Source organism: Aquarana catesbeiana, linkage group LG10 (assembly GCF_042186555.1).
Source record: "Aquarana catesbeiana isolate 2022-GZ linkage group LG10, ASM4218655v1, whole genome shotgun sequence".
In the NCBI taxonomy this organism is placed as follows: Eukaryota; Metazoa; Chordata; class Amphibia; order Anura; family Ranidae; genus Aquarana; species Aquarana catesbeiana.
In genome coordinates, this window is record NC_133333.1 from 29,740,829 (window position 1) to 29,754,850 (window position 14,022).

The 14,022-nt window shown below is 40.8% G+C and overlaps 1 protein-coding gene across 1 annotated transcript; it reads left to right on the forward strand.

Annotated features, from left to right (window-relative positions):
* The first annotated feature begins 4,688 nt into the window (after positions 1 to 4,688).
* On the forward strand, positions 4,689 to 5,789 carry LOC141109975 (chemerin-like receptor 1). Its single transcript, XM_073601223.1, has one exon. The coding sequence runs from the start codon at positions 4,715 to 4,717 to the stop codon at positions 5,717 to 5,719; it is 1,005 nt and encodes a 334-aa protein (XP_073457324.1). The 5' UTR covers positions 4,689 to 4,714; the 3' UTR covers positions 5,720 to 5,789.
* Positions 5,790 to 14,022: the final 8,233 nt, after the last annotated feature.

A 14,022-nucleotide genomic window follows, 5' to 3' on the forward strand; every position in this document is an offset into this window, starting at 1 on the left:
AGTTATTGATGTCATCATCATTTCCTTTATTTGTTGGTTTCCTTATCATCTATTTTCCCTTCACATATTTATACGGAGTGCATACACATTGCTGAGCTGTGCTGGAGATAAACACACAGAAAACTTCTACCAGAAACAATTCAGGTAAGGAGAATAATATCATAAGAAGAATACAGAAGGGATCGTAACGATTTCATGAAAAATATTTCAGAAATTTGTTGAGCAAGGGGAATGTTTTCTATAGCATTCCATTAGGTGGGTAATCTAGTAAGAAGTGATCAAATAAACATGTCTTCTCCTGCTGCACTAAAATGAACTGTGAATGGTGGGTCAGCAAGTGAGCTGGAAATTTTAAAACATCCATTGGAAAAATATTTGACGTTTCTGTTGGAATCTGTAGACTGTGTGCCATCCATGCTAACAATTTTTTATTCATAATTATATAAGGTGGGATGTTTATGATGTTGTCTCTACACACTTGTATTCTTATATTCTGTATGTGATAACAAACTAATATTCATTCTCCCATTAGGAAATCATTTCAGATGTGCAATTTTCATCAATTCGATATTTAATATGAATAAATATCTTATATCTTAAAAATATTGTTTAAAATATACTATGTATTGAAAGTATATGCTTTCTATAAGGGTGGTATACATTAAGAACGTTGATTATTCTTATATGTTGAGCAGTTATATTACCAGCTATGCAATCACTTTCCATAGTTCACTAGCATTGCCTATAGTTTGTCTATTATGTGTTTTTTTTTTTTTTATTACTGACCTTTATTGCAAGAATTGTTTGTACAAGTAACAGTAGAAGAGACAATGCTCTGTACATATAATGCCAACGGTCACCAATAGGAGATAGGATCTAGCAAAGGGAGGCATTATATTAGCGTCCTGAAAATCAAACATAAGAGAAAAGCCAGAGGGAGGGTCGGATGAATACGGATGGAATAGTAAGGGTTAGAAAAAAGGTAAGGGGAGGGAAGGAAGATGGAGTAAGGGTAGGGGGAGATAACATACATATAATAACTTTTAAAAAAGTAGTACCATCTGACATAGGGCTAAGTCTGCATCCAGTTTATGAACAGAGAAGAGGGCTATCCCAAAAGTAGAGTAATAAACATGAATCAAGAGCTAAGAAGAATTAAAAAAATAATCTCTCTCTCTCTCTCTCTCTCAGTGGCGTAGCATGGGTTGTCAGCACCCGGGGCAAGGCAAGTAATTTGCGCCCCCCCCCTAACCTGCGGACTTTTATCACTCCCCAAGTCCCTTCAAATACAATAGTACTGACCTACCTGATTCCTATACTGACCATTACACACTACACTGACCACTATACTATACTGTCCACTACACTAAGAACTACACTGACCACTACACTACACTGACCACTACACTACACTGACCACTACACTATGCTGTCCACTACACTGAGAACTACACTGTCCACTACACTATACAATACTGACCACTATACTACACTGACCACTATACTGTCCACTACACTGAGAACTACACTGTCCACTACACTATACAATACTGACCACTATACTACACTGACCACTATACTGTCCACTACACTGAGAACTACACTGACCACTATACTAACCACTACACTACATTGACCACTATACTGTCTACTACACTACACTGACCACAATACTACACTGACCACTATACTACACTGTCCACTATACTACACTGACCACTATACTACACTGTCCACTATACTACACTGTCCACTATACTACACTGTCCACTATACTACACTGTACTGACCCTTATACTACACTGCCCACTACACTATACTGACCACAATACTACACTGACCACTACACTGTACTGACCACTACACTAAGAACTACACTGACCACTATACTGTCCACTACACTAACCACTATACTGACCACTACACTGAGAACTACACTGTCCACTACACTATACAATACTGACCACTATACTACACTGACCACTATACTGTCCACTACACTACACTGACCACTATACTGACCACTACACTGAGAACTACACTAACCACTATACTGTCCACTATACTATACTGACCACTACACTGAGAACTACACTACATTGACCACTATACTGTCTACTACACTACACTGACCACTATACTACACTGTCCACTATACTACACTGTCAACTACACTGTACTGATCACTACACTGACCACAATACTACACTGTCCACTACACTGTACTGACCACTACACTACATTGTCCACTACACTACACTGACCACTACACTACACTGACCACTACACTACACTGTCCACTACACTGTCCACTACACTATACTGACCACAATACTACACTGTCCACTACACTGTACTGACCACTATACTACACTGTTCACTACACTGTACTGACCACTACACTGACCACAATACTACACTGTCCACTACACTGTACTGACCACTACACTACACTGTCCACTACACTACACTGTCCACTACACTGACCACTACACTGACCACTACACTACACTGACCACTACACTACACTGTCCACTACACTATACTGACCACAATACTACACTGTCCACTACACTGTACTGACCACTACACTACACTGACCACTACGCTACACTGACCACTACACTACACTGTCCACTACACTACACTGACCACTACGCTACACTGTCCACTACACTGACCACTACACTGTCCACTACACTACACTGACCACTACGCTACACTGTCCACTACACTGACCACTACACTGACCACTACACTACACTGTCCACTACACTACACTGACCACTACGCTACACTGACCACTACACTGACCACTACACTGTCCACTACACTACACTGACCACTACGCTACACTGTCCACTACACTGACCACTACACTGTCCACTACACTACACTGACCACTACACTGTCCACTACACTGTCCACTACACTATACTGTCCACTACACTATACTGTCCACTACACTACACTACACTGACCACAATACTACACTGTCCACACCACTATACTGACCACTACACTATACACTATACTACACTGTCCACTACACTATACACTATACTGTCCTGCCTAGTCTTCCTATACTGACACTACATATACGGCGCCTGTCTCCTCTCTCCCCCCCCCCCCCGTTTATCTATTTCTTACCTTATTGTGTTGCATCGGTCTGGAGGATGAGAAGACATCTGCCCCGGCGCTCACACTCTCGTCTCCCCTGCGCTCCGGCCGCCATATTCATTTTTCCCGGCACACTGTGATTGGGCGAATGGGGGTCATGTGCGGAGGCGGGACTTCAGGAGCGACTGTGATCGCGGATAGGCCAGCCCCACGCCGCACATGACCCCCATACGCCCAATCACAGGGCGCAAAACACTAGACATGGCGGCGGAGCGCGGGGGACACAGGAAAAGAAATTAGGAGGAGGCAGCCAGTAGTGACACTACTGGCACGAAATTGCGCCCCCCTAAATTTCGCGCCCGGGGCCACGGCACCCCCCGCACCCCCCACGCTACGCCACTGCTCTCTCTCTCTCTCTCTCTCTCTCTCTCTCTCTCTCTCTATATATATATATATATATATATATATATATATATATATATATATATATATATATATAAGCTGTTTTTTTAAGGCCCAAGATATTCCTGTCATCTTTAATCCAGCACACCCAGTTGTATTGAAATATGGAAGATTTTCCTGAATTCATGCAAACATTTTCTCAAAAGTAGCATGGGTAGCCTATTATGTGTTTTTATCTGATTTGACATTACACAATGGATACATTATGTTGGGTATACTGTATTTTCTACAAATAGAGGTTGATTGTCTAAAACTGGAGAGTGCAAAATCTGATGTAGCTGTGCATGGTAGCCAATCAGCTTGTTTAATTAAGCTTTGACAAAAAAAAAACAAAAAAACTGGAAGCTGATTGTTTTTTTTTTTATCTAATCTTTATTTTAGAATTTTTTTTTTACGCGACATACAACAACAACAAAAAGAAAAGTCATAGATATCTTGAATTATTAAAGGTGCAATTTTACATTTGTTTCAAATATATAATTCCCTACTATAACTATTATTTCCCACTCTCACTAACTTAAATGTATTAAAAAATTACAATTTTGTAATTGATTCATATATGTAATTCCGTGTTTATAATTATTATTTCACCGTTTACTCTAGTAAAAAAAAGATCAAGAATATCTTGGATATACTAAGGTGCGATTTTTATGCAGAACTGCAACATATTTTGCACTCTCCAATTTTAGTAAATCAACCCATTGATTTTTGGCACTCTTGTATTCAGAATTTTAGAGTGTATCTAAGAGTTATGGTGAGATTATTTAGCTTTAAAATCTTATTTGATAATAAATCAATAAAGATGTATATGTGCCTTTATTATTTTGTTGATTTTGTGCTGTGCTTTCTTTTTCATTTGACATATATTTCATTTCATTTGACAAAATATTTTTACTGCTGTAGTGAAACAAAGAAAATTATTCATAAAATTATAAAAATAAATTTGCCCCCCAGTCTGCTTGATCAGGGTGTTTCTTTAGATGTCACAGTGTACCTTTGTTACATATTGCTTTTTGTGTTGGTTGAACTTGATGGACTTTTTTCAACCAGATTAACTATGTAACTATGTAAATTAAGGTACATTTACCTGTTTTTTTTTCAGAGCATCAAAACTTCATATCTGTCCCTTGACATGTCTGGAAGTATGGAGATCGACACCACTGAGGAAACATATACAAATGAAAACCCCTATAACACTACGCTTACAAAACTTAAGGTTTCACACATGGTGATTTTATCTGGAATATGTTTGCTGGGAATAACTGGAAATGGTCTGGTCATCTGGTTTGTTGCCTTCAGGATGAAGAAGACGGTCAATTCTGTTTGGTTCTTAAGTTTAGCTTTTGCCGATTTTATCTTTAGCCTTCTCCAACCCTTAGCTGTCACTTCTATGGCTCTTGACGATCACTGGCCATTTGGAGCCTTCATGTGCAAGCTTAGCACTCTTGCACTATATCTAAATATGGCTTCCAGTATTCTACAACTCACCATCATCAGCATTGATCGCTGCATCTCCGTAGTCCTCCCGGTTTGGTGTCGGAACCATCGCACCGTGAGACTGGCTGTGAAAGTCGTTGTTGTTATTTGGATTGTATCTCTTCTACTCAATGTATCCTATCTCATAAATACACACACATATGATATAGATGATACATTTGTAGCTTGTTTGGAAGATTGGTCAATGTACGACGCACAAGTCATAACAAGATTTATTGTTCTATTTCTTATACCTTTTACTGTCATTATCTTCTGTTACATTGTGATCTGTTTGCATATTCGAAGAAACCACAGACCAACATCCACCAAACCTTTCAAAGTTATTGCTGCTGTCATCATTTGGTTCTTTATTTGTTGGTTTCCTTACCATGTATTTTCCATCATGTATTCATACGGAAGAAACAGATGGCATCATAATTTCTTGCTTGTGATTCTTAAAGGCGTACGTATGTCATTTTTGTTGGCGTTTTCAAACAGCTGTATTAACCCTCTTCTTTATGTCTTTATTGGGCAAGACTTCAAGCAAAAATTCTGGAGCGCCATTAAATCTGCGTTTGAAAGCACTTTCATCGAGGATACCAACCTGACAGATCCAAATAAACACAGATTTTTACCTGATCATGCAATAAACCAACAGTAATGAAGTTGTTTCAAGACATATTAAGGAATTAGTTGCCAATATTTACAAATTAATGCGCTTTAGCTATAAAAAAAAAAAAAATTGGTTGAGTACTCTAAGGCAGTGCCGGGACAAGGTCATCCGGTGCCCAGGGCAAAGATGACAAACTGCGCTCCCCCCCCCCCCCCCGTGAAAAGCTACAGCGCCTACAGACGATGGGATCTATACTAATGCATCAGTGACAGTGCATTAACCCCCTTCCTGCTGCATATTACCAATACCATTCCTAATTAAGCAAACTCCCCTCAGAGACTGCAGACATGATACAAGAGATCAATGCAGTCTCACCAGTGCCCATCAAATGCAGCCTACCACTGTGCCCATCAATGCTGCCTCACTATGCCCATAATTGCAGCCTCACTGTGCCCATAATCGCAGCCTCTGTGACCATAATCGCAGCCTCTCTGTGCCCATAGTTTCAGCCCCTCTCTTTGTACCCATAATCGCAGCCTCTCTGTGCCCATAGTTTCAGCCTCTCTCTTTGTGCCCATAATCGCAGCCTCTGTGACCATAATCGCAGCCTCTCTGTGCCCATAGTTTCAGCCTCTCTCTTTGTGCCCATAATCGCAGCCTCTGTGCCCATAATCGCAGCCTCTCTGTGCCTATAGTTTCAGCCTCTCTCTCTGTGCCCATAATCGCAGCCTCTGTGCCCATAATTGCAGCCTCTCTGTGACCATAATTGCAGCCTCTGTGCCCATAATTGCAGCCTCTCTGTGACTATAATCGCAGCCTCTGTGACCATAATCGCAGCCTCTGTGACCATAATTGCAGCCTCTCTGTTACCATAATCACAGCCTCTGTGACCATAATCGCAGCCTCTCTCTCTGTGACCATAATCACAGCCTGTGTGACCATAATCGCAGCCTCTCTCTCTGTGACCATAATCGCAGCCTCTGTGACCATAATCACAGCCTGTGTGACCATAATCACAGCCTCTTTCTCTGTTACCATAATTGCAGCCTCTCTGTGCCCATAATTGCTGCCTCTGTGCCCATAATTGCAGCCTCTCTGTGATCATAATTGCAGCCTCTGTGACCATAATCGCAGCCTCTGTGACCATAATCGCAGCCTCTCTCTCTGTGACCATAATCGCAGCCTCTCTCTCTGTGACCATAATCGCAGCCTGTGTGACCATAATCGCAGCCTGTGTGACCATAATCACAGCCTCTTTCTCTGTGACCATAATCGCAGCCTATGTGACCATAATCGCAGCCTCTCTCTCTGTGACCATATTTTCAACCTCACTTTGCCTATGAATGCAGACTCACCATAGCCTGCCCTGGATGGATCACACAGCCAACATCTCCTGCAGCGCTGTATGTTACACAGCTGGGTCTGTGTGTGTGTTCAGCGCCGTAACAAGGTCCCGCCCCCCTAGACTGGCTCGTGTGATAGGCGGAACACTGGTTCAATCTGCTACCACATGAGCCAGTCCAGGGGGCGGGTCCTTTTTACGGCGCCGCTGAACACACACACAGACCCAGCTGTGTGACACACAGCGCTCCCGGCGCTGTGGGTCAAACAAGAGGAGGAGGTGGGAGGGGAGCGCTGCAGCCACAGATCAAAGCGGTCTGTAGCGTGGCCTCTACTGCGCCCCCTTCCTCCAGTAGATGGTCCCGCCCAGGGCATCCGCCCCTTCTGCCCACCCCTTGTACCGCCCCTGCTCTAAGGACCTTAATAAAATGTTTTGACAGCAAAAACCCTTTTTATTTTTTAATTTTTAATTGCTTTAGACAGAGTAGGAAATAGTTAAAATCCCTGTCATTTGTTTTTTTATTTTTTTATTTTGCTGTGTTTCAGTTTGGAAGATTTCCCATCACTAATAGGAAGTGAGGGGAAATATATCCAAAGTGAGGGGAAATCCCTTCTAAGACAGTTGTCACCAAAACAGGTGTCCCCACCAGAAGATGTCTTCTATCCTATTGCTCCAATAACAACCATACCACATTTTGGATTTCTTCTCACTGTCTTTCCCATGGACAATGGTCACTGGGACAAACAGAAAAGTTGACCCTTCCTAGGAAAACACAGACAGGAATAAAAAGTTGATAGGGGTTCTAACACTTTCACATTTCATGTCAAATTAAAAAGATTTGACAAAGATTCATTAGGTTGACTATTTAGATTAATCTTACTCGGTACGCAAAGATTTTTGGAAAATTATTCAAAGATCCCTAAGTTTCTTTTTTATACATCAAACCTTAAAGTGGAGTTCTACCCCATTCATTTGTCCCCGTCCCCCCCTCCAGTGCCACATTTGGCACATTTCGGGGGGAGCGGATACTTCTCTTTGACAGGTACCCTGTCCCCACTTCTGGGAGACCAGGCCATGGCGAATTACGTCCGCAGCTCGTCTCCCTCCTCCTCCTTCCCCCATCGCCGGGCCAGTAGAAGAGCGCACCGTTGCCTTGTGCATGCGCACTAGGGACCCGGCGTGAAGCCGTAATGCTTTACTATCGGGTTCTCTGATTCCAGGACGGGAAAGTGTCCTATTATTAAAAGTCAGCAGCTCCAGTATGTGTAGCTGCTGGCTTTTAATTCTCATGTCAGTGGGCGGACCTCCGCTTTAACTTTCAATTGCAGACAGATAAAATCAATATGGAACCCCAGGAAAGCAAGCAAACATGATTTAATGCAGTAATGGATATTTGCATATTAATTTAAAATAGTTCTAATCATGTAATCTTCACATCATTACACAGGTCTGTCAGTCTGACTTTCAGGATCTCAGTCACCTGCTGGTGGCACTGTGCTTCCCAGAGCTGAGAGTTGTAGTTCCAGTGTTCACCAGCGGGTGTCTCCCAGCAGCCAGCAGTTTCTAGCAATCAATATTTAGTCTCTCCTCTGCTAGTACACTTTGCATCAGTGTTTTGCTTTGATGTGCTAAGTCAGATGCTGCTTGCCATTTATCCTCCCCCTGTTCTTGCTCTTTATCCTGTACCCTGCATCCTGCTGCCTTACTCCTCATCTTGTATCTATTGTATATATTGTATTATAGAAAGGTGGTTAGGTATTTTGTCATTAAGTTAATTGTTCACTTATATCTTTGTGTTTGCTGTTTACTGGTGTTTGAATGTCTTTGGTTTTACTATTAACCACTTCAGCCCCGAACCATTTGGCTGGCCAAAGACCAGAGCACTTTTTGCGATTCGGCACTGTGTCGCTTTAACTGACAATTGCGCGGTCATGCGATGTGGCTCCAAAACAAAATTGACAACCTTTTTTTCCCACAAATAGAGCTTTCTTTTGGTGGTATTTGATCATCTCTGCAGTTTTTATTTTTGTACGCTATAAACAAAAAAAGAGCGTCAATTTTGAAAAAAAACGCATTATTTTTTACTTTTTGCTATTTATAGTTAGTGTATTACACTTCAGTCACATACTTTTTCTATGATATTAGTAGTGGTATATATTACCACAGTAGCACATTTCACTACATAGGCGATTTAGGCTTGTCGCCTTTTTACTGCATAGCGATTTTAGCGATTTAGGCTTGTCACTGATCACTGTTTAGTAGTGGTTACTATTTGTTATCACATTTATTAATTGTACATTTTTTCTTTTCACTACATAGGCGATTTAGGCTTGTCGCATTTTTACTGCATAGCAATTCTAGCAATTTAGGCTTGTCACTGATCACCACTTTTATCACATTCATTAGTTGCACATTTTATCTTATCACCTAGTGGTATTTCACACCACATTAATGATATGGGTCTGTTGTTTGTTTATTTTATATAGGTAGCGCCATATTATTCTTAATTTTATTTTTATACAATGCAAAGTAGTGAGTGTACAGCTTGTATAACAGTGTAAATTTGCTGTCCCCTCAAAATAACTCAACACACAGCCATTAATGTCTAAACTGCAGGCAACAAAAGTGGGCCCAAAGTGTCAATATTTTGTGTGGCCACCATTATTTTCCAGCACTGCCTTAAACCTCTTGGGCATGGAGTTCACCAGAGCTTCACAGGTTACCACTGGAGTCCTCTTCCACTCCTCCATGACGACATCATGGAGCTGGTGGATGTTAGAGACCTTGCGCTCCTCCACCTTCCGTTTGAGGATGCCCCACAGATGCTCAATAGGGTTTAGGTCTGGAGACATGCTTGGCCAGTCCATCACCTTTACCCTCAGCTTCTTTAGCAAGGCAGTGGTCGTCTTGGAGGTTTTACAAAAATGTGAGGGGTGTACTCACTTTTGTGAGATACTGTAAACATCATTCAGTGCAGTTGAAAAGGAGCTTAACAACCATAACATTTAGAACCTTAAAGTGGTTCCGAAAGCTGAAGGTTTTTTACCTTCTTGAATTCTATGCTTGAAGGTAAAAAACCTTCATTATGCAATTCCCGCTGCAGCCCCCTCAATATTCATCCGAGCCCAATCACAATCCAGTGATGTGCAAGAGAGCAGCTGCTCTCCTGGGTCTCTCCTTTCTCATTGGCTGGGAGACAGCAGCGGGAGCCATTGGCTTCTGCTGCTGTCAATCACAGCCAGTGGGGAGGGTGCAGGGGGGCAGGGCTGAGCCACATTCTGTGTGCCTTATGGGTACACCTATGGGTACACCTTCCATAGGGCAAGTGCTTAATGACACCTCAAAAGTCCCATACTTCTTGATTAGAATCTTTCAAGACTGGAGAAGAATCTGAATCTGGAACAGCTCTGCATGGCAACCCGTTAGCTTCTAGCTTTCATTTACAAAGCTTAACTGAACAAGCTGAGGAGAGATGCTAATCGTTTGCCATGCACAGCCACTCCAGATTCTGTCTTTTCCAGTTTTGGTAAAATCCCCTAACTGGGGTTTACTTACTAAGACTGGAGTGTGAAAAATCTGGTGCAGCTCTGCATAGAAACCAAACAGTTTTTTTGTCAATGCCTAATTGAACAAGCTGAAGTTAGAAGCTGATTGGCTACCATGCACATCTCTACCAAATTTTGCACTCTCCAGTTTTAGTAAATAACCCTCACTGTGTTTTACATTTCATACTCCTGACTACTACATTACTCCTGAAGTTCTTCTATAAGTTGTGTGAAAAACATATGTATGGAACAGTTTACCTTTATTAAAATGAGTGTGCTGAGGTTTGTACATGTCTGGTTCATTCTTGCGTGTGGTTTCATCATTAGCAAAAAGAATGAATGGTAATATTATGCTAGTATGGTGCCACATCTATTATATATTGGAGGAGTATACAAGGTATTTATAGTAGAAAAAAATATTTTTATTAATGATTGAACATTGTCATTAAAAAATGTACATATAGAGATGAAACAATGGATTGTCTAAACAATATAAAACATTGTCACCATATTGGAAAACATATAGGACATCCTCTTTGCAACCAACGCATTTCAGAGTACAATTTTTCTCCTTCTTCAAGGGTGTATGAAGAGGAAAATGTATCTATGACATAATTAAACAATAATGAATTTCAAGTAATAAAATATTGTAGTCATAATGCATACTTATATGAAATATTTAACTTGTACACTTACATAGTGTTTGATCGCAAGACGAATTTCAACATTCCATTATACAACGTTTAAAAACAGAAGAGGTATATAGCAGTAAGAGCTGTGTCTGTAGGGTTGCTATTTCAAGGCATATAGGAATCAAAAGAAACAGTCTCTGAAGGACTTGGTGCTGTAAATACTATCCCTGAGAGGCAAAAAAGAGGATACTATAAAAGTAGCCAAAAAACGGACTTTGTAGGCATGGAAACAATGGAGAGGTGAAAAAAATTAGATTGCCTGCCAGCAGCGCTCAACCCCACTAAGGCTTACTGTTTTTTGTGATGCCAGATACCTCAGCACAATTGTTCTGATGGTCTCTCCTCCTTCTGTTACAAGTCATATGCGGGCCCCTGCTTGTGGATATAAAAGACACAAAATGATTTACGTATTTTGCACCACTGGGATTTCTATATGAGGCCTACCAAATCAAAAACAGTGAGACTTGTTCTCTGTTTCTCTTTTGTTACGCCTTTGAACATTGATCGTGTCCTGAAGAAGCAGCACGGCGAAACGCGTAGACGCACAAGGGCTCACTGTACTAATTGTATCAACTTTCATGTTTTTTATCTCTTTTTGAACATAGTGTTTATTATTGTACTTTTTTCAATAAATATTTTGAATCTAATTTTTTCACCTCTCCATTGTTTCCATGCCTACAAAATCCAGTTTTTGGCTACTTTTATAGTATCCTCTTTTTTGCCTGCATATTTTCGGATGTGGCATTGGTAGTGCGTCTTCTTCTCATTTTTCTCTACTATCCCTGAGAGGAGGACCTCTCTCACATTCCACGGCAAGGGAGTGGCCAAAAGGATATACTGGGGCCCAAAATGGAAAACCCTGAAATGAAGAATGGTATCAGATTGTAACGCCGAACAGGAGCGAGAATATATTAATATATACATTTATTCATAAGAATATTACCACAAATAAATTGGTATGGTGTACCTGAGTATGGCCAATGCACACAGTCAGGGCAGGAAAGCCGCAAAAGATTGGCAGAGGTAACAACAACTGCAGAATATATCATTATGATCTGTCAATCAGAAATATCTAATAGGTGATTTTTATATTAGATAAAAGTTGATATATATGTATATCTACAAATGATGGTATAAATATAGGTAGGTAATGTTTTTAATATCATGCTATAGTGACCATAGTATATATACTGTAATGGCAATTGTAGTAGCGAAGGATTAAAAATATATTTAAACTCTATTAGTTCAAAAATTAATTTTAAATTTTAAAATTTTATATAAATAACTAAATGGTAGACATATAGGTAGTTATTTAATTGGTCCTACCTGCGGCATATCTTGAACAACCTGAACTTGTAGGGCCTCATCAGTAAACCATATTTTGTGGGCAAAAGGACATGTGACATATCCATGCTGAGTGGGGTTTTTTATTTAACTATGCCCTTTTAAGACCCACCCACCCATTACCAGAGCAATATGACCACACCCACAATGTGGCATTTTATTTCTTTAGATCTTTTTTCTATTTATGGGGGATGTAAAAAAAAAAGATCAGCCCTGGGTGCCAGATGTACGAGGTACACCACTGGCAACAGTAAAGTGTATTGATAGGCAAATTTTGATAATTTATTTTGGGATCGACTTTCATTTTTACATTTTTACTGTGTGTCAGTTTGGAAGATTTCCCTTCACTAACAGGAAGGGAGAGCAAACCCCCTCTAAGACAGTTTTCACCATAAAAAGAGTCCCCAATGGAAGTTTTCATTTCACCAGTTCCAAAAACAACCATTTAGGATTTCTAATCACTTTCTGTCCCAGTTACAACGATCACCAGGACAAACAGAGAGGTTGAATATCTCCAGAAGGGCACAGACAACAGTAACAATTTGACATTTGACATTTTAGCACAAAAAGTGAAACATAATGACTATAGATACTCTACATTGACTATTCGGGTTCACTCCAGTCCACCATGCAAAGATTTCCCCCACAAATTTTCAAAATTGCCTAAATTAGTTTTCATGCCCCTGGCCCTAAATATGATATTTCATTATCAAGTACTGTAACCTTTGATATCAGTTGCATAAAAATAAATGCAAACTGAATTCCAGGAAGTTTTATAAACACCATTCAATGCAGTTTAAAAGGACCTTACCAACCATAACATTTAGAACCTTAAAGTAGTTCCAAAGGCTGAAGGTTTTTTATTTAACTTCATGAGTTCTATGCTTAAAGGTAAAAACCTTCAGTATGCAATTCCCCGCACCCCTCCCCCCAATACTCTTCTGAGCCCAATCACAACACAGCGACATGCACGAGAGCAGCTGCTCTCTGGGGTCTCTCTCTCCTCATTGGCTGAGAGACAGCAGCAGGAGCCATTGGCTTCCACTGCTGTCAATCACAGCCAGTAAGGAGGGAGCAGGGGGCGGGGCTTTGCCCCATTCTGTGTGTCTTATGGACACACAGAGCAGGGCTGGGGAGCGAGCACACACCAGTGCCCCCAGAGCATGCAGCTTACTATGGGGGCACTCGGAAAAAAGGAGGAGCGCCGACGGGGGACTCAAGAAGAGAAGGACCGTGGCTACTCAGCACAGTAAGTATGCCATGTTTGTTATTTTTTTTTAAATTTACCTTTAATTAAACTTTGAGGGTCAGCAAGGCAGGAATACATCAGAACATTTCATAGGGCAGTAAGTCTAACACTATAAGCCCGCCTGCAGGAGCATTAAAGTAAGCTCACAAGACAAGGTGATTAGAATTAAAAATCTTTTG